The sequence below is a fragment of the Motacilla alba genome, chromosome 5 (assembly GCF_015832195.1).
Source record: "Motacilla alba alba isolate MOTALB_02 chromosome 5, Motacilla_alba_V1.0_pri, whole genome shotgun sequence".
NCBI lineage: Eukaryota > Metazoa > Chordata > Aves > Passeriformes > Motacillidae > Motacilla > Motacilla alba.
The window spans coordinates 35,785,326-35,811,610 of record NC_052020.1 but is presented as its reverse complement, the minus strand read 5'-3'; the positions used below and the strand labels follow the sequence as shown (position 1 = coordinate 35,811,610).

Sequence of the window (26,285 nt, the reverse complement as noted above, 5' to 3'; positions counted from 1 at the left end):
AATTATCAAAACCTCAGTTTTTGCACCATATTTGCAGAAAATTGGTCATAAGTACTCCGAAGATAAGCTAGTAAAATTTCTGTATCTACAACATAAATCACTTATTTACAAAAAAAATGCCTCTAAGGAAACTAAAATTTTCTGTCAATAGCAGTTGCTTGTTCTGGCTGCTTATAAATATAAGCATGATAGACATTAGCATTTTCATACTAGAATTGGGTCTAAATATTTAAAATAGGCATAATATTTTAGTTAGAACTATTCAAATACACTGTACTTGTAATTTAGACGTGCTACAACACTGTAGAGCACATTCCAACAACATATTCCTACAAGGGACATTTCAGTGTAACAGTTCTGAGAAGACACCTTGTACTCTGTTAGGATAATTCCAATGGTGCTGATTTTTGGCTTTACAAGAGAATTTTCTGGTGTAAAGCACTACCACACTTAACAGCTGTTAAGATGTTGCTGCTTGAGAAAGTACTTGTGCAGTACACAGCAGGACTAGAGTGCTCTGAAAGGAGGAAATGAGCAGTGTTTATCTAAATATTTATTCATTTTTATGTATACACATGCATATATATATATATATATATATAGGAAAATATATTTATTACTGGTTGCTAACTGGAATAAGATCTTTGATTCATAAAGCTCTTCATAGTCAGTGTCATTCCCTCTTTGGGAACGCAAGACAGCGTGGCCTGTGAGATAAACTGTTTCTTATGCTGACAGTAAACAGTTTTATCTCTGAACAGGCTTCTTTATATGCCATTTTATTTTCAAGCTAAAGAGATAAGTTATACATTATCTTTGTCTAGGCTGTAGCTTTCAGTGATGAGTCTAACTCTTGCCACTGTGCAGGTTCAATGAGAAAGAGAAAGGCTGTTTCCATGCCTGGGCTTGTAAAGCAACCCTTTGAAATTCAACAGTCAAACTTGTCTGTGCACAAGTTAATGAACCTAAGTGGCTTCAAGCTTGTAATGTGTGTTTGTGCATTTAAGTCATGTGTAAAAAGTTATATTTCCTGCAAAAATAGTCATCATCAATTTAGCCTCGAACTGTACCCTAAATTTATACAAAGTCAAATCTTTTATCTTCCTCTGACAATAAAATTAACAATAAATGGCATTGCACCCAACGTGGTATTCTGAAGTATAGACAGGGAATAGAAAAGGTAAGTGGCACATAAATTCAAAGTATTCATATTTCCATATTCTCCTTGTAACAACTGGGCTGGCTCTGCAGAGCCCTATCTGGGTCACAAGCTTTGCTCTGAGCTGAAGGGGCCATGCTGGGCTGGGTTGGACGTGAGCCTGGAAATACAGTAACCCCGGCTGGGTACTGCTCCAGCTAACAGCCCTGCCAGAGCCTGCCTCTCCCTGCCCAGCTGCACTGCCTCCCCTCCACACAGGTCACAGAAAATGCCTGTGGACACTGAGGGACTGTCTAGTTCTGGTAGGTTTTACTGTACTTTACTTGAATCTTTACTTGAATCTTGAAAAGAACATTTTGTGTTTTCAACACATTTCAAAAATACAATATATTTCTGTGCAGGTCATCTTCTTCAAAAAACATGAAGAAAAACCAAAAATATTTTGCTTTTCTCGACAAGCCACAGTCAGATCAGCCAGTCTTGGCAAGTTTGAGTAAAATGAAAGGAGCATTGGTATTTTGAAACAATCTTTTTTATTTCTCTTACAGTTCCTAAATATTGAGGCCTTTTCAAAGACACATATTCGCCACTTCATCAAGAATTTTGAGACACTGAGTCACTCTGAGCCAATGGGAAGCTTGGTCAGCTGAGAAATTCTCGAAATAGTATTGATAACGGCAAGTCTGTCAAACCTAATATATTTCCCCTCTACATCCAGTCTCTTAAAATTCTACCACTGACTATAATTCAATATCCTGCCCAACATTAATCAAAAATGTCCTACATTAATCAAATATTAATATGTTATGTAGAACATTGTGATTCCTCTCAGCCATTACTATATATCACTAAATTCTAAAATTTACCATTACTGTTCATATTTCATGATGTCTTTTACAAAGTCAGATGGAATCAGGATCATCAAAACTCTACACTTGACTCTACACTTTCTGATTTTGTGTCTGAGGTAAGCATACTGCAAAAACAAAGTAAACCAGGAGTAGTATTCATTCCTGAGAAAGTTGCTTCACTTTTCAGTAAAGACAATAGATATGGAAGAGGCAATTACCATACCAGCTATGTATCCTATTCAAGGCAATCACAGCAACATTAAATGCAAAATCTGTTTGCACAAAAAGTTATCAAGTCAGAAGAAAGGCAAAAAAAAAATATCACCACAGATGTGACAATAAATGAAACATAAGCAGAGACAAGGGAATTGAGTAAGCAAATTTTAAAAAGAAACCTCTACACGGCAAGGACTGTGAGCAATAGCAAGCAGTTTGCACATGGAGGGACTGCTCTCCAACATGAACCCAAGAGTGCTGAATAAGGAAAAACAGCAGATCCACTTCAAAACCACACTCCCAATCCAAAATAAAATGATAATATAGACATGCCTACAGAAGAGCATAAACATCTCTCTAGTTTTACTTATATGGAATAGAATGAATTCAGACTCCTACTTTACTGACACATCTCAATAGATAAAGCAGCAATCAGAAAAGGATATGAAATGGAGCAATAATAGGCACCTACTACACTTAGCCTACTCTTAAGCACATAAAGCTGTAGCAGAATTTTCCACTCCTTTCTGAGCTTTAAATGAAACCTTCAGAAATAGCACTTTGGAGAAGAATATGGCAACTGCCATTACAGAGATGAAAAGTACTAACTTGTTTAGCCAGCAAAGTCTAAACAAGAGCAATTGGCCACTGATGCACGGGCAGCTGAAGAGCAAAAATAAAAACCTTTTAAAAGTCAATGAAAAATTCCTATCCAAATAACAGATGCAACTGCTGCCATAATCTATGGGCTGATTTCCCATTTGTCTGGCACCTTGTAGAATCTACATGTCAACAATTCTCTATCCAGTGCCAACTTTTGCTTCAGAGAAGTCAAAAACCTTTATCATCTTAAGCCAATGCAAATCTTTGAAGAAAATAGCCTTGGCTAACCAAAAAATTCTTGAACTTTTCCTGTAGACACAATTTCAAAAGAATGAATAATTTTGCAGAGAGAACAGATGCTTTTGAGCAGTCTGAGCATATTCCTCAGGATATGGCACACACAGAATTTTGTGAGCTGAGAACAAAACTAATACAAAGGGCATTTGGAAAGCGTACAATGCTCAGAATACTTTTTAAATGGTCTGCTAAACTAGTACAACTGTGATAAGCAACAGATTTTTCAGGACATTTGGTCTCCTTATGAAAAGCTACAGAATTTATTAAGGTTCTAATAGAATTAGTAAAATCAGCATATATATGCACATATATGAAGTAGCTTGTTTCCTATTACTTTATTTTCAGTCTGATGGTTTCCCAAACCTTTACTAAACACTTCTTTCTACAATATAGGTCAAAATTGTAGCCAAAGTAATGCAATTAGAACCTTTAAGTGTCTATTTTTAATTATACTGAGACCTATAAAAAGTTAGCTGAGTAATGTCTAAGAGACTAGAGAAGACTGAGCATTAGGTTTCACCTCAACACTCAGTAAAAACTAAAATCTCCCCATGGAAACAGGAGACCAAGAACTTCACACATTCTAAACATTTTTTTACCTTCAGAAGTGAAATTTTTTAATTGTTCAAGCCTAAGATTGTGATTGCAGAAACTTTACAGTATGTAGAACAGTGAGTGAAAGAAGAATTCAGAAAGCGACATCTACAGAGAAAAAAAATCTGTCAATTTTGCAAGTTAGATTCACAGTGCACAGGAAATGCAACGTACTGTTTCAAACCAAACACATTTAGGTCATGCAATACTTCTAAAAATCTTGAAAACCAACTGATTTATTAAAAAAATCAAACTGAAAATTTATTGCTTTACACTTCTTTAACATTTTGTAAAATATTTCAGCTTAACGGTGTCTTACCTCATTTGTACTGGAAGGAGAGTTTTCAGTTATCAGCTTTGCAAAAAAAAGCAATGTCCCATTTCCTTTCCTCAGCTAAAGGAGTTACATGCAACCAGCAATTCAAAACATATATGTCTGTTTAAAAGGCAGACAAGTGAGCCATAGATGATCTGTAACCCAATCCATCTTCAGCGCAGAGTCAACAGCTTTTGTTTTACATTAAATGTAGAGAATTGTCTGCTGCCTCTACCTCTGTTATTGTGCAGATCAAGTTTAGGCCTGTCTGCTCTTCCCCTGCACGTTCTGAGCTACAGTAGTGATTTCTCAACATCCAGATCTGCTGTGTGGCAGCTCACTGAAATTTCAGCCGACACTTGGAGACTTGCAATTAGCAAGGTTATTTTAAGCACTGACCTAAGTTCCAGCAGAATGTTTATGGCATTATGACAGGAAGGAATCCAGTATCATATCAGTCACTTGGTAACTGAGACCCTCTAATTCACAGCATAAAATTGAATAACTGATCCCAAACTTACCTCAGCTTTTGTTTTTAAGCCTTGAAAAGAGTGGAAATATCTACTTGGTTCATATTAGGAAGCTCAGAACTTATTTTAGGACCTGGTAGATCATATGCTTGGAACAAATGTATTAATAGGAAGCTATTACTTCCCTAATGGAGAGATTCATTACTTAGAAAACAGAGACTGTTACTTTTGCAGTGTTTGTATTTGTAATAATTAACTATTACGTTCTAAATGCGAGAAGAAAATACGTTTGAGTTGTTGAACTTATTACAGCTGAACTCTATAATAATACCTTTTAGTTTCCCCTTGGTTATTTTGAAAAGGGCTCCCTCTTCTGTACAGGCCTTTGGTAACCCTGGATTCCTTTGGCATTCTCTGGCTGTCTAACTATTTCTAAGTGATGTTTAAAGGCTCAGTCATACCTCCACACCCTCATTTGCTGTTCATTCTCATTCCTTCCCCTTTCCCCCCTCTCTCCCCCCTGCTTTCTTTTTTTCTTATTCATGGATCAGCTTTCCTGTTCCTACCCATCCTCCTACTTCCAGTAGTGACAGACCTAACCTCACACAGGGAGCCACGACAACCAGCTCAACTGAGTGTATAGGTTAGAGCTGTACTGGTCAGCCAGTTCAGCTGTGTGCACACACACCAAGAGAAGCTTCTCTGAAAGCACTACAATCAGAAATGAGACTACCATCTATTAAATGAGAGAGTTTTGTTTAAAGGAGATTAAATGAAGGGAAGAAAAAACAAACCACAAAACCAACCAGCCAAACAAAATCCAAGAAAAGTTACTGCTTCTGCAAATGATTTCATAACTTCTACACATCACTTATCACAATGAAACTGCTCCTTTGATGCTGTAGCAAAATTCACTGGAGGCAAAATGCACTTTTAAGAATACTAAGAGTACTAAGAAAACAATGGTGAAAACAACAAACTCCTGTTGTCCTTTTAAAATATCAAAGGTATCCTGAGTTACATACAAATTTGAGATGGCATTCAAAACAATTAGCAACAAGCTAACCATAAGAGATATCTCAAATAGCAAAATTCAAAATACAATATAGGCAGCAGTCAGAAGTCTTCAAATAGATCACAAGATGAAGAGCTGGAGTTTTTGAATGAAAAAAAAACCAGACCCTTCATATACTTTTGAGATGGTCAGCTCTCAGAAGGATACTGTAGCCACCCCAGATAGTGTAAAGCACCTGAATGCATACACAGTGCTGAAATCTGAACATAAAAACGTTATCATCGTTATTACATAGCTACCTTCCTTCAGAAACATAACTTCATGAGAGAACATTTCTTATTAATTACCATAACATAACAATTTGAAGACATCATGAAAGCACTGACTTACTACTGCAGCATAGCCTCAGCCAGTAAATACTATAAGGAAGTTTAGAACAATTTCTGGCTAAATTTAAAAAAAATATTGCTACAAATTATTTCAAACCATTTCAGTTAATAATTTCTTCAGCTTCAGATCATTCTGGCTTTAGAAATATTGTGTCTTTCCTAGGAAAAACCTCAACTTTCATCAGCTGCTAGTATTTAAACAGGTAGCTACATAGGCTACAGTAGATTGTATCCTTTTAGCAACGCAAAATAGATTTTCTAAGTTAGTTAAAACTGTAATTTTATTTATGGAAAACAACAGCATGACACACTGAGATGCTATGATTATACCAGGGTTTCCTCTGCTTTGGGGCTTAAATTGTAAAATACTGAGAAAGAACAACTGACGGTGAGTCGCTCAGTTCTCTCTTTGAAACTTGATTCATACCTGCCTAAAAGCAGGAAATCCATTTTTCTGAATATCATGTAAAGAAACACATCTCAGAACGTTGTTTGCATTACTAGGTAGTTTTTACTTGTTGATTGCAATCTCTGTTCCAAGAGGGAGCAGTAGATGAGTCAAGTTGGGTGAGAAAGGCACGCAGTCTACTGATGAGTTGGAAATGGACTACCATCTTAATTAGGAAAACTACAAAAATCATAATACCATACCACAGTGAAAGAAACACAAGCAGAATAATATACATGAGCTGATGTTAATAATGAAACGCTGCATAGTAGGAAGACAATTCAGCAACACTGCAAGGTTTCATCATAAGTGTTTTGAAAGATCTTTATTGCTAACTGCAAAATAGGATGCATTTTTAGTGAGTAATTCTGGAGACGGAAAAGAGAGTAGGCCAGAAGGAAAACATCTGAGGTTAGCATTAATGAATGAGTCATATGTTTTCCCTGAAATACAAATACACTTTTGGAAGGGTTAGCTCAAATGCTCAATGAAGTGACACCCACAATCTATTTCATCACTTGTGTTGACTTATACAGTCTAAATGAAATTACTGAGGGGGTGTGTGTATTATTGTTATTGATTTATATATTTATTTATTTATTAGTTACATTAGAGAAAAAAAATCAGAATTTATATGAAAGGCTTCTAATTTCAAACTTGTAACATCACTGTAACTTTTTTCAATTACATGCTTTTGGTTGAGGTTTAATTCCTATGCTTTTCCCCTTGAGCTAACCTTTACAAACCAGACAGCCTACAAAATTTCTATTATGAATTCAACATTTTTTATATAAAAGACTAAAAATGCAGTCCTTTTTTGCAACTAACTTGATCTTTTACAAGTATAGCCAACCGATCTGGATAACAAGAGTTAAGCTAGTTTCAAGTTTTCCAGTTAAAGAAATCTTCACTGGAAAACAATATATATTGATTTGAATCACAATTTTGCTATGAAATTTCGACTGGAAAAGCTTCTCAAAAGCAGAACAGGCTTTCTCTCCATGATATCCACTTCGTATAGGTGACTCAAATGTGTATGATTTTTTTTAAAAAATTGTTTTACAACATTCTATTACATTTCTGTGATTCTCAATGGCAATAAAAGAGACCAAAATTCAGATCTCTTTTTTACTTGGTATTTACTGATTCACACAAGTGTAGCTATCCTTGGAGTACATCAAAGACCAACACACAATAATTCAAGGTGGGTATCAAGAAAAGTTGGAGGCATGATCTTTTCTTCTTCTAAAAGTTTTAGGATAAAATTCAAGATAAAAAATTTAAGATAAAATTAAATCTGTGGATTTGAAAATAGCAGAATAGGATGGTTTTATTCTCTTGCAGGTAATATAATCAAGTCTAAATACAGAAGTGGGAATGTTCCAACTTAATGAAGATTCAATTAACAGATAGTTTTATTATTTCCCCTAAAATTTTCCCTAAGCACCCCACCAAGTCTTTATAAGCAGAAATGTAAAACATTTCAGTAACAAACAACAAATGAATTGAAAGCAAAGCAGATGAATTTTAAAAATACATTTTTTGCAGTCTAGCTCCATAATTAAAAATTAAAGTTTAACAACAAATTTCTCCCAAATGCTTGTCCAATTGCCTGTATTTGCATTTATTTAATATCTTCAGAATAACTACAGGAAGAAATGCACCTATGTGAGACAAAGAGAGGTAGCAGGCATTAGCATCTCCTTTTGATAAAGCAAACAGTGAATACCACCTTTGGCACTTTCATTACTGTAATTTAAATGGAATATCATTGAGAATCACTTTTTTTCACTGCATTAGGTACTCCTAATTAGGTACTCCTTGGCTGCAGCCTATGTTCCATCAGCCAGACTGAAGGTTTAATCTCTTCCTCCTTACACTTTCAAATTCTTTCTTTCAGGAAACAAGGAATTAAATGGACCTGCTTGGAGTGCACATATTGACTACCCTGTTATTCTAGCAAACAGCTGAACTGAAAACAGTGCAGATTTCACCTACAGAAGCTTAGAATCCTATTAAAAAATCCTCAATGCATTATCATTACAAAGTATGAGCTGACATATACTGCAATTCAAAGAGTCTATGTGGAGTTAGACTCCTCTGTTATAACACTTCATCATCCTCCTGACAAACCAAAAGATAAGTGAGGTTACTGCAGAGGAACACTTTCTCTAAATTGCATTTCTAAAACTTCACAGAGAACAAATAGAGTAAATAGGTTGAACAAGGACTGCACTTGTAGTCCTTTATACAAAAAATATTGCGTTCATAATACAAAAAACAGTTCTCCATTTTGCTCTGAAAGATTTAATAATGAAAAACTCTAAACATGGTACTTCCTAGGAAATGAACGGCTGGCTAAAACTGGTTTTCCTTCTCCTATTCCAAGCTATTGATTGTCACATTCTAGACATTTCTAAGCAAGGGGAGTACATTTTTTTTTTTAAGAAAACAGCTGTTACATCCAATATTCATGACCTGTAAGTTTTCCATATCAAGTTATTCAGCTGTTCCTTCAGTCCATGAGAGTCGCAGTGCAATGAAACTATGCAGAAGACCAAATAGTTTTATTCCTTAGTTAAATGAATGCCCATATTGTTCCAAAGCAACAGAAAGAAAACAAAACCTACAAAAATCTTGGTCTTCTCACTGCTTCAGTGGACTGGAAGCCCCTTATTCAACCCACACATAAAATCAGTACAGTATTTTGTTGCATATTTCACATTGCTTCTTATTAGCATTTGATGTGCACAGCTGTATGTGCTATGTGTGAATAATTCTTACAGAACTTCATAGACAGAAAGAAAGGAGGGGAAAACTCACACACAGATTTTTAAGACAGAGCACAGATACTTTTGAAGATCCATGCCAGCTCTCATAATTAGCTACCTCAAATTTAGCGTACCTTTCATCTTTTTCACTGGTTTTGTTTGGATTGTTTTGGTTTTTTCAGTGAAGGATGAGTACATTTGGATAAAAGGAGTTGATAATTTAGAAACATATTTAGATAACAGATATTTAGATGGTCCTAAACTTATCAAAATAAGTTAAACAAAATTCATTAGTATCCTTAATAAATAAGGACATTTCTCATGCTAAAATTTTATCATGCTGGATGCATTATGTTTCCAGGATGTTGCTAAATGGATGTCTGCAACTCCTCCAGAAAACTGATTTTGTAATAACTCTTACCACAAAATATAAGTGCTCATTTTGATTTAAATAAATTGGGAACTTTAAGCAAAACAGTGAGAGAACCATGCTGCTACAGAGAGAGAGCTTACCTTAGGGGGTGCCTGGAAGGGTGAGGGGTGATAAGAGCAGTGGTCTCATGGATGGCTGAACAGCCATAACTTGCTCTTACCACTGATTTCACTGCCAGTTTATTCTGGACATCCTACAAGCCCCATTGTGTCTGTATGGTCTGCACTACGTTAAGCATACAGTGGGTGCGCCAGGCAAACAACTTCAAAACAGGAGGCAAAACCTACCAAAATATTAAGTTACCCAGTGACCCATGCACACCTGAAGAAGCTTTAATTTTGTATCCAAGCAGGAAGGGCTGGCATTATGGGTATCTCCATCTTCAGGCACACCCTTAATTTAAACACTGCCTCCTGCTAGCGGTATTACCAAGCTGGTATTTTTCTGACATAGAGAAATAGCAGAAATTTGCCGTAGATATTGAATGTTTCAAGGTAGCAAAAGTACACACATATATATATATACACATATATATATATATATATGTACATAAATGCCCACATATTTCTCTGAGGGTTCTATTTCATCTTTACCATCACAAGATCAAGCATTTTATTTTGCAAGTTTGCTAAACTTGACATTAGTAAAGACTTTTTTTTCAGAAAAATATTTTATAAAACTTGCCAATCACTATTGGCAATACTTCAAAGTTCTGTGTATGTGATAGCAAACTTTTCCCATCCCTCCCTATTTCTTTTTTTCCCTCCTCAGCAGCACTGGGCAGCTCCTGCAGCACTAGATGGTGCTGCAGCACAGCTGCAGCAGAACCTGCTGCCTCTGATGTCTGCTGGACCTGAAATGTCTCACTGCTCTTTTTAATACTGAAGTTACTAAACATGTTACTAAATACCATGGCCCAGAGCCTCTGGGTGGTTTTTTTCTTTGTTTTAATGTAAGTTCTAGCTTTCTAGACTCTATGCTTTGCGTGGTTTTCTTGCCCATGCTGTAAGAACAGAAATAAGGAACAAGAAAATTTACATACATAACAAATGCAATTAATTACACACAAAGTAATTTTTTGAGGTTATCACTTACCTACTTTATCTTATACAGTGAACCAAGAAGACAAATAGTAAAGATCTTCCTACAGTACTACAACACACAACTTGTACCTCGTGAAAGTAATTTTTCTAATAGAAATATAATTAAATAAATTAGTCACAGAAGTAAATAAACAAAGTTATAAATATGTTACTTACACGTTAAAAAGTAATTCAAATGTGTTATTAAACTCCCCATTTCTGTACTTCCACACAGTTCAACAGCTCCCCAGGAGTAAAAAGCTGCCTGTGTGTGCATTTGAAAAACTATATAAATGTCCATTAGTTTCCAGGCTTTCTTTATATTACTAAATGCAAATATTTTGACTTAGTGTATTTCTTTTTAATTTATTACAATTATTGTTGTATTTTTGTTATTGTTGCTGTTATTATTATTGTTGTTGTTATTTCTGTCCAGCTGGCCCTGCTAAGTAGACTTCCATGCGCTGGGTAATTTGCCAATTGCAACTGGTTCTGCAGAAGAGCCAAGTCCATTTGCTGGGAACAGTCTGATGAAGTGAGGCCTTCAAAGAAGACTTGAAGCATCTAATAATTGCTGTTTAATGGAGAATTCTTAGGAATTCTTGTAGCTGCTTAATTTATAGTTCCTTCTCATATGCAGTATTTCACAACCAAAATTAAATCACCTCCCTTCCATAAATGCTAAAAGCTGTATTTCCTATTCAAGGACAAATTATTCAATCATCAAGGCAACAAAATCATTCAATTACAACAACAGATTCTTCATCTTTCACAAAACTAAGCATAAAACTTTCAATAAAATCAGCAAGGTCAGATTCTAGTAATGCAGGACTGTGTCAACACAAAGCTAGGTGCAGACCACCTGGATGCTGCAGGAACATATCATGACCACATTCGAAACTGTTTGAAGTAAAAGCAAGTCCTGCACCCTAATAACCTATGCATTCATTGACTTGAGCATACTAGAAAACATATTAAACACTTTAAACTGATTTTTTTCACTCCTTTATGGTCATAGACATTACACAAGACCAGATTTCAAAACAAAAATGCTCTACACAGAAATAAGGCCCATGTGTAGTACTGTCATCTACTGCCCTCCTTCATTTTTAATGTAATGAGTATTCTTAAACATGTGCTCTGTCAGACTCCTGCTCTTTCCCCAGAACGTGGTGCTGGCCCAGGTTAAGGAAAGAAGCAGGGATTTTTGAAGCAGCCATTCAGCATGGCAGCAGGTGACTCAGCAATGTGCTTCAGCAAAGGAAAGAGAGCAAGAAGAAAATTAAAAAGGACAGGAATCAGATGGGAGTTTTGGAAGACAAAAACTTTGAGAGAGAACCTGAAAACAGCTGAAAAGAAAATAAAAAACAGGAGAGAAAGGCTGGAAAATAAAGCTAGCAACCAACAGCTAGAACATGATTTGCAACCCAACAAATAAAAGTCCCAAGCCAATCTGCACCTAAATCTGATGTGTATTCTTGCGAATAAAGGAAAATGCATTTTTCAGATGTCTTGTAAGATACCCATATAACATGGGTTTTTTCTTGGTAATTTTCAAGTAACCTCTTAATGACTTACAGGTGTGGGTCTTGGATTCTGATTTGCTGTCTCCTGTATCAGATAACACAACAGAAAAGAAAATCCATCTAATAATTGAGAATTGATGAAAATTCACAAATCACACCCAAATACTGTAACTACAAACCTGAGCACCGTAATTTAAATTGCAGTGGAGGTCACCATGAAGTCTTTGCCGCTCAAATGCTCAGTTTGATGATTTAGCTATTCATTAGCTTAAAAAAAAAAAAGGAAGATAAAACCAACATTGAGAGATACTATAAATATTTCATTCATACTTCGGATCAAAACTGAATCTTTAACAGATTTGAGACAGGAAAGTTATTCTTGCAGATCTCAGCTGAAAATCAAAAGCCTGTCACACTTAAATTGTTATGCGGTTTAAAAAATGTCTTCATCACTTCTTATTCTACCTGAAGTTTGAAAGTAATACAGCATTCAGGATTTTGCAAGGTTTTTGAAAGCAAAAAATCCTATTTGTAACAAGAAATGCAATGTTCCTTTGGAGAAAAGAGAGTGTCTCCCTTCCCATGTATTCTTCAATTTACCTGTTTTAATTCCTCATATGAACTGCTGGTCTAGATTCCTAAACAAGGTGGATGCTTAAAGGACTCTCTGAAGATTATATTTGTAATAATATGTATGAGGTTATCCATTTTACTGTGTAAAATTTGGTATTTTTATCCAATGTATTAAAATTATCTATTTCAAGTTAAGATTCTAGTGCTGTGTGAAAAAGGGATCCTGTACCTGATAACAGATAAACAAATGAGTAGTAAATTGTTCTGTCATCAGTTAAACAGTTATACCAAGCCTCTGAACTATTGGGAAGTCCCCATAAATACTGTATTAAAGAAGTGAAGATGACCTTAGCAAAGAAAACACAGGCTAGCTACAGTGGTACCATGTCTGTACAAATCCTACTGTATTGCCCTCAGAAATAGCAGTCTTCCCTTTGTTTTATTATGAGTCTTACAGTATCTGATAATGTTCTTAAATGTCCAGATTGTAGAATTCATTTATGGCCTAAAAATTCTAGATTTAATTAAAAGGATTTTAGCCTTGCTTTCTTCCTCAAAATAACTGTGGAAGAGCAAGTAAGAATGTTCAGTTTAGTATCTTAGCTCCATGATGTTAGAGCATAGTTGGCTAAGGATTTTGCATTGATGATTTTTTGATGGTTTTTCTGCTTGGCTGCTGGACAGTGCTGAAATGTAGAAAGAGATGTCAGCCACACCTTTCATACAAGCTGATTATGTGGTGTATCAACCACTTTGCTCATCCCACACGGCTTAATGGTCTTAAAATATGATTCTATTTCTTTATTTTGTGGGGGCTTTTAGATACTTTACTGTACCCAAAAATACAGATACTTGGGACCATTTAAAATATAACATTTCTCCTTGACTATAATTTCTTTTTCCCAAAGGGTTCTAACCATACTCTGTCATATCAGAAGATTTTATTCTGTCAGTGTATAAATGGACATACAGACACAGAGTAACCCCTCAGTATCCATGAAGCACAAGGTGAACTGTAAACACAGAGGCCCTGCACACATTAATGGTGCACTACAATGAACAGTAGTGTAGTTTCTCTAATATTATAGAGCAAATAATTCAAAAGGTTTTTTGAAAAAAACCAGAAAGGCACGAGGAATAAGTGCATATGGAAACACTGAGGTAGTAGTGGTGCTGTATTTCCGTAATGGTACTACAAACATACAAATACACTTACACATATATATGCCCATATATGCATGTCAGTTATAAAAATAACATATTTCATAATTTCAGATCACAATCACACTAGAAATGCACATAGAAAATCATATTTTCCCTATACATTAACAGATAAACTATGATTAAATCTACAGAACCTATTATGAAGAAACTTGCTTTCTTGCCTGTGGAATATCTGCATTATTTTTTATCAGAAGCAAATGTATTCATCTCTACACAAAGAGATGAAAGGCCACACCAAAAGAGAAGACTGTGTCTTGAAGCTTGCTTCAAGCCCCTTTTGAAGTATGGAACCAGAGTGAAGGGTGTGTATGGCTCCAGAGCCAGCTGAGGAGAATAAAAGAATATAGCTCAGACATTTATGTGGTACCTTTTCTCAGCTAACACAGATTAGGAAAAGGAAGTACACTTCTCAGTGGGAAAGGAAAATTGCAATGTACTACTAGTAGATTTTATATTTTGTGAAAACTGATAAATGTTCTGTCAGAACTTTGGAGTGCTATGATTGCTGTAGCAGTAGCACTGTAATGCAATGCTGCTTTACGCCTTTTGAACTACATGTGTTTTCCAAAAACAAATGGAAACGCATCCAAAAAAAAGAAGTACTCCATCTTTTGAAATGCAAGGGTTAAAATCATAACTGACTACATGAAAACTGCTGTCTTTCTCCAGGGAATCATTTACAGGGAGAAACTGGCAGGTACTAGTACTCCTTTTGCCATCTCCACAAGAAAATACAAAAGAACCTGCTTGTTTTGCTAACTTACAAAACAATCACATCAATCCACAGCAGGGTTTCTAATAGCTATAGAGAAAGGGATTTCATTCTGAGGAGTAATTCACATAATGCAAGAGGCAAATATCCAAGGATGGTTAAAAATCACCAACTTTCAGAACCTGTTCTTACAAAAACACAAGTTTGTTACGTTATTGAGATATTCATGCTGCATTTTTGGCATTCAGACAGCAATCATTCTATAACCTGAAATTTCTTCTGTCAACTCTCCATAATAAAAGCTCATAAGGAAATTTTAAACATAATGTAACAAGCTAAAAAATAAAAATTTCTTACATTTTGTGCAATTTTCTGTCTTTGACTGTGACTGTTCCCTTATGCCATATTAGAATGTTTGGATACCTATTATAAGTGATATGTAATAACAAATTGAAAAAGTAACAAACCCAGCCCCTACAATGGCCAATAAGAAATACATCCACAAAGACTACTGAAATACACAAAGCAAGAAAACACCTGTGAACATCATTGTTCCCGATGCAGATCAGAAATAGGTGACTGTCATAATACATAATATTATTCTACCTTGTACCATAGAGATTCACACAAATCATCAAGAAAAAAATCCCCATTAGGATTTATGTGGCATTGCTTTTTTCTGTCTGCTTCTGCTTACATACACATCTATATCTGCATAGATATCCATAAAAAATTCTTGCAACAGTCACAGCTATCATAACAAATTCCTATCACTTACTTTTTAATTAAAGATAATTATATACTGTCAATGACCTCTCATTTTAAAATTTGATAGTACTAAATCTTACACCATTGAAATAGTATTAATTTACCATTTTCTAGGAAATCTGAACATCAGTATGTGCTATAATCATCACATACACAAGTACTAAACAACACAATAAATTCTCTCAGAAAATGTTTTTGTTAATAAATTTGCCCAATGGCTTGATATACAAAATTTTTGCATCATAATGAAATTTGTATCATAACAGCTTTGTATCCAGTAAATATTTATATTTTAATAAGACAAAGATATAGGCTAGATGAGACTGTAATAGGTAACATCTGTGCTGGAATCTGATAGTCACTTTAATATTTCTCCAGAGACCATTGGTAGAGCATATTAGCTCATTTTCTACAGCCTGTATTAACATATTTTAATGTAGGAGCAATATGGAGAGAAGAGAGGAAGGAGTAATAATTGTATTGGCTCAAAGTGCACTTAGCTGCATTTATGTCTTGGTGACATCTAAAACAGAAATTATGGACTAAGTATATGTTTCAAAAGTGTAAATATCTAAATGAAAATGAGATTTTGCAGAGTTTTTATTTTAGAACTAGAAGAAATTGCGAGCGGTAGAAGACCCACTTTTTTCCACATCACAGGCAAATGTTTGTTCACCTTTTTCTTCCCAGTCTCCTGACTGCTGAACAATCTAAATGTCTATTTTAGGACAACCTTAACACCTCCACAGCATTGCAGATGCTGCTGTACTCATATCTACAAATTCCCTGAATTATACATCCCCCTTCTTAGTCCAAATATGTCACTGAGAACTAATGAATGCATCGCTATCCTTGGAAAAATATCACAGGCTGCAGAATTCTTGCTCAGTGTGCTGTTAAGTGTTTGCTTTGTAGAAATTCAAGCTGATTAACAGTGCAATTCATATTGTCCCTTGCTTTAAGGGAAGGGCTTAGATACTCCACACATTATTCAAAATGCCTTTCCAAAGGCCATGTATATGGACCTCAAGTGAGTCTATCACCTAACATATGCATTTTCTTTTCCCTTTTTATTTTTTTAAATCTGTTTTGCCCAAGCCTGGATGGACTATCCTGTGCTGATGTTCTACCCCGCCAAAGAATATTCAAATCCCAACACTAATTACAACAATTTTTATTGGTCACTTGTCCTGCTTCTTCAGAAAGAAAGTCCAAGCTTAAAAGGGTCCAGAATGCTGTCTGCAATATTTTTTAATTATTCATTTCTCCTGATAAATTATGCAAGCCAGATCTTCCATTATCTCTGGGGCTACCAGTTAAGGCTTCTCCAGCTTTTAGCTATTTTTATTCCCTTGATACATAGATAACAGCAGACTAACCAAATAGTACTCACTTCTCTACTCAGAAACAGATAGGAATCTCTTATTGTTTCTCAATTTTTTCTACTTTTCATTAGCTCCCAGCTCTTTGAGATTTTATTCTAACCAGCAGCTTTCGATGTTAATTTGATCCAGCTTTCTTTAGAAGGCAACTGATTCTCCAGTAAAATACATCTGCTCTTTGTGTTCATACAAAGCACAGCCCTGCATCATCTTGCTCAGTTGTCATTTAGCTTATAGATGTCTAACTACCACAAAAACACCTCTGTTGCTCATTTCAGTGTAAGTATTCCACTGCCTAAAATTTTGCTTTTCTGAGCTCAGACTGCCGTAAATCCTGACAAGTAACTTTGCACCTAATTTGTAAACTTAATTAGTACCTAGGAAATTGGCTTGATAATCACTTTCATCCTTGGAGGCACTGACCTGGTAGGCAAGTGAACAGGCCAGGATTGCCCTCTGCACAGAGTCAGCCTCTGTTTACGTTTGATAAAACATAGCACGGGATTTGGACAGTTTTTGAGGGATGTGGGGAAAGTGATTCTTCTTCTCTTAGGCAGAAGAGAAGCTAGCCTAAGAGCTACAAAACCAAGATGATTTCTACAGGTATGCTGTTATTGTAATAGAACACATTAAGATGTGGTAAACAAGTAAACATCTTTCTCCATTAAAAATTCAGTCTGAGCAAGATTGTAGAATTGCCAGACAAGTTGGAAGGTTTCTAAGTAATCTGATTGTTTGACCAGATAGATCTGTGTTGATCAAATGTTATTTCTGCTATTCCTTGACGTTTTTCCAAATCAAGGTGTATGCTCAGGCCACAGGGGAAAACAGAAATTTAAACAACATAGGCCTACTAAACTACTCAGAAAATTTTAAAAAGCTAATTAAAAGGAAGGGGGTGAGAAAGATATCTACTGTACCCTGGATTTAATATTTTTTCAAAATGTTCATAGTGTAATGGAAAAATGAATAACCTGTATCTAACTGCAGATATATTACACTCTAATATGCTTTAATATCTTTAAGACCTTGTTTTGATAATTTCTCACACTGTCCCCTTAGCCAGGATTTAAATTCAAGGAAAAAGAGCAACTATGAAGTCTTTGTCCCTCAAAAAAGTAGCAACAGAGATAGTGAAAGGAAAATGGTTACATGATATTTGATCTCTATCCAAAGTTCATGAAAATTTTCTGGCAGGAGTCAACAGGAAAGATGAGATTCAGTCAAAAGATGTTCATGACCAACCCAGGCAGCCTGGAGAAAGATAACTGGAGTCTCTCTACTTGGAAAGAGAAACAGCACTGTCTGCAAAAAAAGACACTGTCACAGCATAAACCGTGTTTGTTTCTATGTCAATATATGATATACAGTTCAGATATTTAAGTCACAAAGCGGGGGGGGGGGGAGGAGTGTTTTACTCCAAAATAAGTTATAAATTAACAGACATCTCAGATACAGAATATTACACTAGATCATCCCAAATTACTTTTTTTTTTCCCAAAAAGATAGAAATCAGCAATCAATAGTTTGAAACAGCAGACCTTTCCTTGTGAGAGTTAAGGGATATAAAGTAAAGCAGAACAGGAGCTGAATCCAAGTTACACCTCAGAAGGATTCCAAGAAAGATTTTGCTGTAAAAGCAAATATATTTTATTAAAAATATAAAAAACTAAATGGATCATGAAACCACCTCAGCTTTTTAAGACAATACAAGAACACAGAGAGCACTTGTATAATTGCTTGTAGCAAAACCATAAATTTTCATCTCTTTTACAATATTTGCAATTGGTAACAGCTACACCAAATGTGGTAGAGCAATGTAGAAGTATCACAGAACAGCTTGAATTAAGACTGATGCCAGATGAATGACTAAAATAGGGCATTCTGGAATCTGAAGAGTTACAGTTCATCCAACTATCTTCCTGAAGCACTCATGTGAAGCTGAGCTTTCCAGGAAATTTCTCAAGGGACAATATAAGAAAAACCTCCCACTCATGCTATGTGGCAAGTTCTGAGAAAGGGCATTGCAAAAGTGAGACAAACAAGTATTTTCAAAGGATCAGTGGTGGCTAGTAAAGCCCTAAGTCATGTAGCATGAAAAGAGACCAGCAGCAAACACCAAAATCCCTAGGGAAGAAGCCACAATAAACAAACAATGCTTCTGATTACAGAAAGAGCAGAAGCACAGACAGATCTGCAACTGAGATATTGAGATAATTTTCACAAGAGAAAGAGATGATCTGTGTGCTCAGCAATTTTTCCAAAGAGTAATACAAAGAGTCTGCTGTGGCCTGGATCCCCAAACCAGTCTTATCACCACAAGCCAACTGACAGCCAGAGGAAAGAAATCAACTCTAAGCATCCAAAACAAATAGAATAGAAAGATTCATGAAAATGGAATCAGGCATCTCCTGGCTGAGGAAAACAAACTATGAGAAAATGAAAAGTTGTTTGCCTTACTGCTACATTTGCATTTTGAAAATTATATTCAGAAACCATTATGTTATAGACTTTTATCCAGTGTCTATATAATTCATTTTTCTCATTATGATTTGGACAAAGGAGCAGAAAGAAGATTTCTTAAATTTGCAGATAAAAACAATGAATGTGCTTGGAAGAGACACTTGTGGAATGAGATAAAAGAAAAAGGTTTAATTATAGACAAAAGTAAAATCCTACATGCAAAATTTCATGGGTAAGAAAGAGGTGAAAATACCATATTGTGGGAAAGGAGATTGGGAGTTGCAGTGAACTACAAGCTGAACTTGAGTCAATCATCTCCTGCTGTTTTGGAAAGCAGGAAAATATTAAACTGGTATGCATTGTCTGAGAGATATGTGAAACACTTTTTCCAGACTACTCAGCAATGGTCAAGCTCCACACTGAGCCCACTGTCAAGCCTGGGCACAACAGTTCAAGAAAGGCACACATCATTGGGAAGTAGCCCCTCAGGAATATTATCAGAGGACAAAAGAAAAACAGTATCTGTATGAAGTTGTAGTTGGGTTTTTTGTTTGGTTTGGATTTTTTTTTGTTGTTTTATTTAGTCTTTTGCTTAGTTTTTTGTTATACAGTAGATAAACTACTTAAAATTTATTTAAAGTCTATGTTACATTATACCATACAAAATAATTTCCCAACACTTGTTTCTACAGTCATATTTCTTTTTGTCTGTATACAGTTTTACGGGTCAGCAGGTTACAGAAGTTCCCTACTCCTAATGTGTTTGTTAAAACTTTGCTTCATTTGTTTGCATAGCTAAAACCCTAAGGACAGTATTTTATGAACTCCCATTGACTCTTGTGACTTCACAAATAAACTCTACAAAGAAGAAAAACCATGAGGAATGCTATTCATTCACCAACTTAAAAATAAAATGTATTAGTGGACATATGAGGGTGAGCTGTACGTACAGAACCTTCTCATTTCATACGCAGGCACAAATCAGTTCTGCTTGTGCTCTGAACCAGCCCAAAGCTGTGTGCAAACACCACCCACAAGCTCCACAGAGCTCCAGTTTCAGCTCAGTGCTGTGCTAATACAGCCACAAGCAATTCCAGATCAAAACTAGCACCAAGCCCAGCAAGACTCCTCATGTCTGCCTGCAGAAATCTTTTTACAGTATCTACTAAAAACTTACTGTACATTGTGGATTTAGTCTTTTCTTCTTGTCAAAAGCTGGAAATGTCTATCCTAATTATTTTAGAAAAATGGCAGGACTATTAATAAATCAAGCTCAGCTCTCTATTTGGTTGGACTGATTACAGTACAATCACTCGGGTTAGTGTGAGCATACAGTGCTGTATTTTAAGACAGCTTACAGCTACAATCCTAAAATAAACATAAATAAAATACCATTGCACTGAGTGTGAAGGAAGACTGTTCACATGAACAGGCTTCAGAATGCAACTCTGAAGACAGCTCACTCTGAAGAGATAACATTTGTGCTATTTTTGGAGACTGCTACCCTCAAAAGCATGCTTCATCTGCTGCAGCAAACCAGGCCATGCAAATGAACATACACTTACAGTCCCAGGGAGTAATTATTTGAATTTTGCCTTGAATTTCAAATGAGTAGCCCCATTTACTGGAATGTTAGGAATTTTATTTGGGAGTTTTAGGTACAGAAGCCCATTAAAATCAGTGGAAATATTTCTGGGCACTTGTGAGATGTCCAGTCACTTTACTGGCAATGTTTTATTGCTTGCTTTTGGAGGATGAACATGTTCATGAATATGGTTATGACTGTTGAATTAAGTGATGAGCAAATAACGTTGCAAAAAATCTGATAATTGAGTGGTTTCTATTATTATCTCCCTTAAAAGGATTTATTCGCTTTTTAACACAGGCTGTCAGATATGCTTCAGCAGGGAGGAAAAGCCCTTTTGTTGATTTTACTAACTGCAGAGTTGAATGAGACACCTTCACCGAGAAGCCTGTGATGTAAAATCCATCATACCTTCAGCTGTACCAGATGCACATCCACGTGCTTGCTGTCCGAGTCCTGCTGCACGGAGTAGGTCAGGTCCCGGACCCTTTCAGACGTCATCCGAAGCCAGGTCTCGATTTCTGGCAAGTGGAGAACAATCTTCCAGTCAGCACCCGTGTGCAGAGGAGGGGGCTTTTCATACTGCTGGCCAGAGTCAAGGTCCTTCATGACATCCCCTTCCCCTTCTTGTTCCACTGTAGGAGTCATGTTTATGAGCATGGGAGAGGCATCAGATGGCATGGGATCCAGTTCCTGTGTTCTCATGGGAGAAAGTGCTACATCCATGGCTAACGCATCAAAGCCTAAACCATTCTTCTTTCAAAAACAGCTGCAAAGATAAAAAGAAAACACACCGCTGTTTTGAGACCAAATTTAGCAACAAAATGCTCAAAGACAAGGAGTAAGTTATGTCTGTGATGTATTGCACATCTAAATAAATTCTTCACCCTAAAAATCCATACTGAAGTTCAAGACCAAATAGATTTTTTCAAAATAACTTTGTTGATTTGAACATGATCTTTATATGAGAAAAGTAACAAATATTGCATTTCTGTCATTGCAATTTCCAATTGTAATTTTTCATCTAATTTCCAATCACTTTGGAAATTATAGTTTTCATTAATGAAAAATAAGTTCTGATTTTTTATAACTGTAACAAATAAATGAACATGGACAAAGTCAGCAGAACTTTACTGAACTCCTCAAGTTAATACAAGACTGGTATTCATAAACTAGTACATACTGGAACATACTGCTTGGCCTGAAATTTAAGACTAAACACAGAATATTTCAAGATTTATTTAAATTTCCCTACTGTCCACTTGGTTGTTGATCACATACAACAAAAAATTTGCACACAAATTTGAAGCAATTATTGAGGACACTTGGTTGATTTAGTGATTTTCCTTTTGAACTTTAAATTCTAGTAGTTTTGTTAGATTAAGAATTGTTGCAATAAGCAACAACTCTAACAAAACATAGAGATAGTAATTCCCAAGGTCAAAACGTGTATCTAAAATTAAAACATCATTTTACAAAGTGGCTTTAGGAAAGGCCAAATGCTGTGTCATCAATATACACTTATGAGATCTACTGAAAAAAAGTAAATAAGTAAAACATTTTACTTTGTACTTCTTCCTCTGTATGTTCTAAGTTACTTGTGTACTACACATGAAGAAGGCTGCCATATGCAATCTGGCACAAAATCTGTGCATAAAAAAAAAAGGAAAAAAAACCCAAAGCACAAAAACAAACAAACCAAAAAAATAACCCCAAACAATTTTACTTATTTAATATAAAATCTCTGAGATTGTAGAAAAAAAAAACCAGACTTTTCACTGTTCAATCAACACTGTGACTACTGATCTAGAGTCCTAAATATTTCATGTAGAGTCTCAGCATCCAGAAACTACTCCTGCAGGCAATGAGAGTATTAAAGAAGTATCCAGTCACAATTTCTCTTGTCATAGCCAGGAAGGACAAAAATTTATACTTTATGTTAATTTGATTTTATTCCCTACCCTGCCACTACTTAGTAAATCAGTATTTGCACATCTGTCATGCTCACAAAACAATATAATAAAGTGATACTAAATAATAACACTAAATATAAATTTGGCACTTCAGAACAAAAACTTCTATCACTGCAATCAAGCAAAGGAAATTAAGGAAGAACCCATATATTCTCAGTGCCTGCTATACAATTTCCAACTCTTTTAGCTCAAATTTTTAAAAACTGTGAATTACATTATGTTAAATAAAAAGTTCTGCAGCAAAGCTGGGTGAAAGTAACATTTCAGGGTGCTGAGTATTTTCCAAGTTCATCTCTTTACATTACCGATTTTTCAGCTTAAACTCCGTTGCCCTAAGTACTCAACATAAATTGTTAGAAAAAAATCAGTGTAATAACATTTTTGACTGAGACATTGCTGATCATGTTCTAAAGCCCCAGTTCTAAAGCATAGTGTCAGGTGTTAGGTGAATTCTATCTCAATATTTTAAACATATTCTTCACATTATTTCCTCCTGAAAGTGAAATTTTACTGAAACACACGTGGTCCTTATTTCCGCATGTTTACTGTCAAAAATGCCTACCAGAGAAACAGCTGTGAATCACTAAACTATGCCAAAGCACAGGAAGAGCAGCGCTTGCTTCCTAGTTTTCTCACAAAAAAAAAAAAAAAAAAAAAAAAACAAACAAAAAAAAAAAAAAAACTGGCACTCTTGCAGAGTTTTTCAGTATGACTCAGCTCTAGTAAGGACATTAAAGCAATTAGCAAACAGAAATGAAAACATGCTCCTGCAGAAGCAAACAAAAGCTGGTCCATGCTGCATGCAGAGCGCACTTCCAGCTTTCATGCACTGAGTGGGCAATTAGCAAGCATTAGGAACCTGCTGACCTGGTTTTTGTTACGATGTGCTTGACTCTGTAAGAGTGGCTCTCCAGCATTACAGCTAATGCCTCCTTAATCCTAGCAGCTCTTACACTCAAGTCCTTTGCATTCTTTCCTTTCTGCCCGATCACAAGTTGCAACACTTCAATTAAGAATATGCGGAGAAATTTTAAAATAAATAATTCTTTTCATCTTCTTTAAAAAAAAAAAAACAACTATGAAAGTAATAAAATACACTGCGGACACTAATCAGCAAGGTCTGTGAAAGCTTTAAAAAGCTCACAAATGCTTGAAAGGAGAAAGCTGCAGCTATAAATGACTGAATCCAAACACTAGGACACAGATTTCTTTATATTGATTCTTGGCAGAATAAAAAGACATCATCATCCAACTGTGCTGCGAGAAAGGACAACTGAAAGGTTCTCCAAGAACACCGCACCGAAGGGGCGCGGCCACGCCGGAGCTCCCAAAGCCCCCGCAGAAAGCTCCGCGTCCGCGTCCCGTCCCGCCCCGGGCGCGGAGCCGCGGCTCGGCTCGGCCCCGCCCGCGCTGGCACGGCGGGGAGGGCGCCCTGCCGCCCCCGGCACGCCTGCTTCCCGACCGAAAACGGGAGAATCCCCCGCGCTGAAGGGTGTTCTTACAAAACTCTAATCTTGGCGTGCGAAATAGCAAACCACGAGGGCCAGCAGCAACAGCCAACCTCATAGATAGATCCGTTTTATTCAATTCATGAGTTATAAAACTTGGCGAAACAGTCTGGGATCAGAAGTAGGTTCTGCTAGGAAAAAAAACCAATACTTTGGGGTCCTATATTGGTATTTTGAGTGACTGATTTAAATGCTGGCCTTAAATTTGGTTATATTTCCAAAGTATTTTGTTTTTCCAGATTTTGTGACAGGTATGAATAGTGAATTGTAAACCACTACAATAAGTGCTAGAGCACATATCAAAACTGAATAATTTTTTTTAGAGGTGATCTTTATACCTTGCAAAAATAATTTTTTAAATGAGGTAAAGAAGGGATTTTTTTCCCCTTCTAAGCAGGGGGCCTTATCACTCCAAAATCTTTTATAAAACTCAACAGCTATGCTCAGTCTCATTTTCTGCATCACAAAATCCTGGTAGCATCAATGACAGTTTTAGGTGGGCAAGCCATACTAAATCACATTCCAGCTTTTTTCTAAGCCAAACCTTTTCTGTACCCAGAAGAGATATACAAATCAGCTGATTTTAAACTTGCAGGTGAACAGATGAAAAGGCAATGTCAAATGTCCTGATCAATAAAAAGGTTCAATCTTTCAGCATCATCATCACAATCAGATTGAGAGTTATGATACCATTATTTCTAAAAATACTCCTCCAATTATTTATTTCTGCGTCTTCAAAAGCTACTGTTTCAGTCTGCTGAGGGGCACATTTAAGAGCTGTATAACACAGCCACCACAGCTTGCATTCCTTCTGGTGGGATTAAAAAAAGAGATTAATTGAGCATATTTTTTTGCCTTGTGTTAATTCTTTATATACAGTTTTACATTGTCATGGATTCTTATATAAAAGGTGAGAGATCCTGTGTAAGCACATGCACACATATGCTTTCTATCTTCATCTTCAGTAAGTGCATTACACGGAGCAGATGGCTGATTACCTTCCACTAATCACACAGACAATCTCACTTTCCCCTGCTTTTCTGCTCAGTCAGATGCTGACACTCTTACACAAAACATAGAATGTCTGTGTCAACCCTAATATAGTTTATCAATCACCACAAGCCTTGGAAGGCTTCTCACACCCATTCTGCTCCCCACTTGTTCACATTTCCCTTGTTTATAAATTGTAGGCCACATTCACTCTGCCAGTATCAGATCATCCACCTTTTCCTCCAATAGCAGTTAGCTCCTGACAGACAAAGCATCATTAAGCATTTTAAGCAATGGAGTAGTCCAGTCATTGATCAGTGGTGCAGACACTGGGTCGAATGAATGTTAATGAGCTCTAATTTCCCTTACTGTCACATAGTGTTAAAATCAGCCCCAATCACTATACAGCCACCTGTCTGTCACATAAATAATTTATTTCAATCTCAAAAATGCCACAAAAAAACCCAGAGAAACTCCATCACTAAATAATTTTGTCTGCTTGCTGACTTTGAAATCTAACAATGTAAATTTTAATATCAGATTTACCAAGCTCCTTGATACTGAATTTTCTTGAGTGGATACAGTGAAAACAAATGTCTCACTCAGACAAGTTATATTATAATGTATTTTCCATTTCAGTAGTCTCAGGAATTCTCTGCCAAGTTATAAGGCTCATTATACTTTTCCTTGAAAATGTAATTAACTGCATCAACTACAAAGATGAATTATGTCAGTGCAGAAAAAACCTCAAATATATCACGTCAGTTACACATAGAGCAAATTGAATTTAATATACAGTAAGCCTATCCATGCTACACTGATTTTGTTGCTGATTTCCTATATGATTTAAGAAATAAAACTATTTCAAAAAACTTTGAAAAAACTGAATTCTAATGGACCCAGTTTAGGTTTTTCTCTTCATATCATTCCTCATGAT

General features: G+C 35.9%; 1 protein-coding gene across 4 annotated transcripts in view; it reads right to left on the bottom strand.

The window, feature by feature from the left end:
- The window catches only part of AKAP6 (A-kinase anchoring protein 6), a 258,458-nt gene that overhangs the window by 187,825 nt on the left and 44,348 nt on the right, over positions 1 to 26,285 (bottom strand). For 3 of the 4 annotated variants that reach the window (XM_038139050.1, XM_038139053.1, XM_038139052.1), the window contains one exon: positions 21,289 to 21,646. In XM_038139050.1, coding sequence (XP_037994978.1) covers positions 21,289 to 21,603 — 315 coding nt within the window. In that variant the 5' untranslated portion in view covers positions 21,604 to 21,646. Of the gene's footprint in view, positions 1 to 21,288; positions 21,647 to 23,717; positions 24,216 to 26,285 lie in introns of those variants that run through there. The other variant, XM_038139051.1, reaches the window with a different exon arrangement.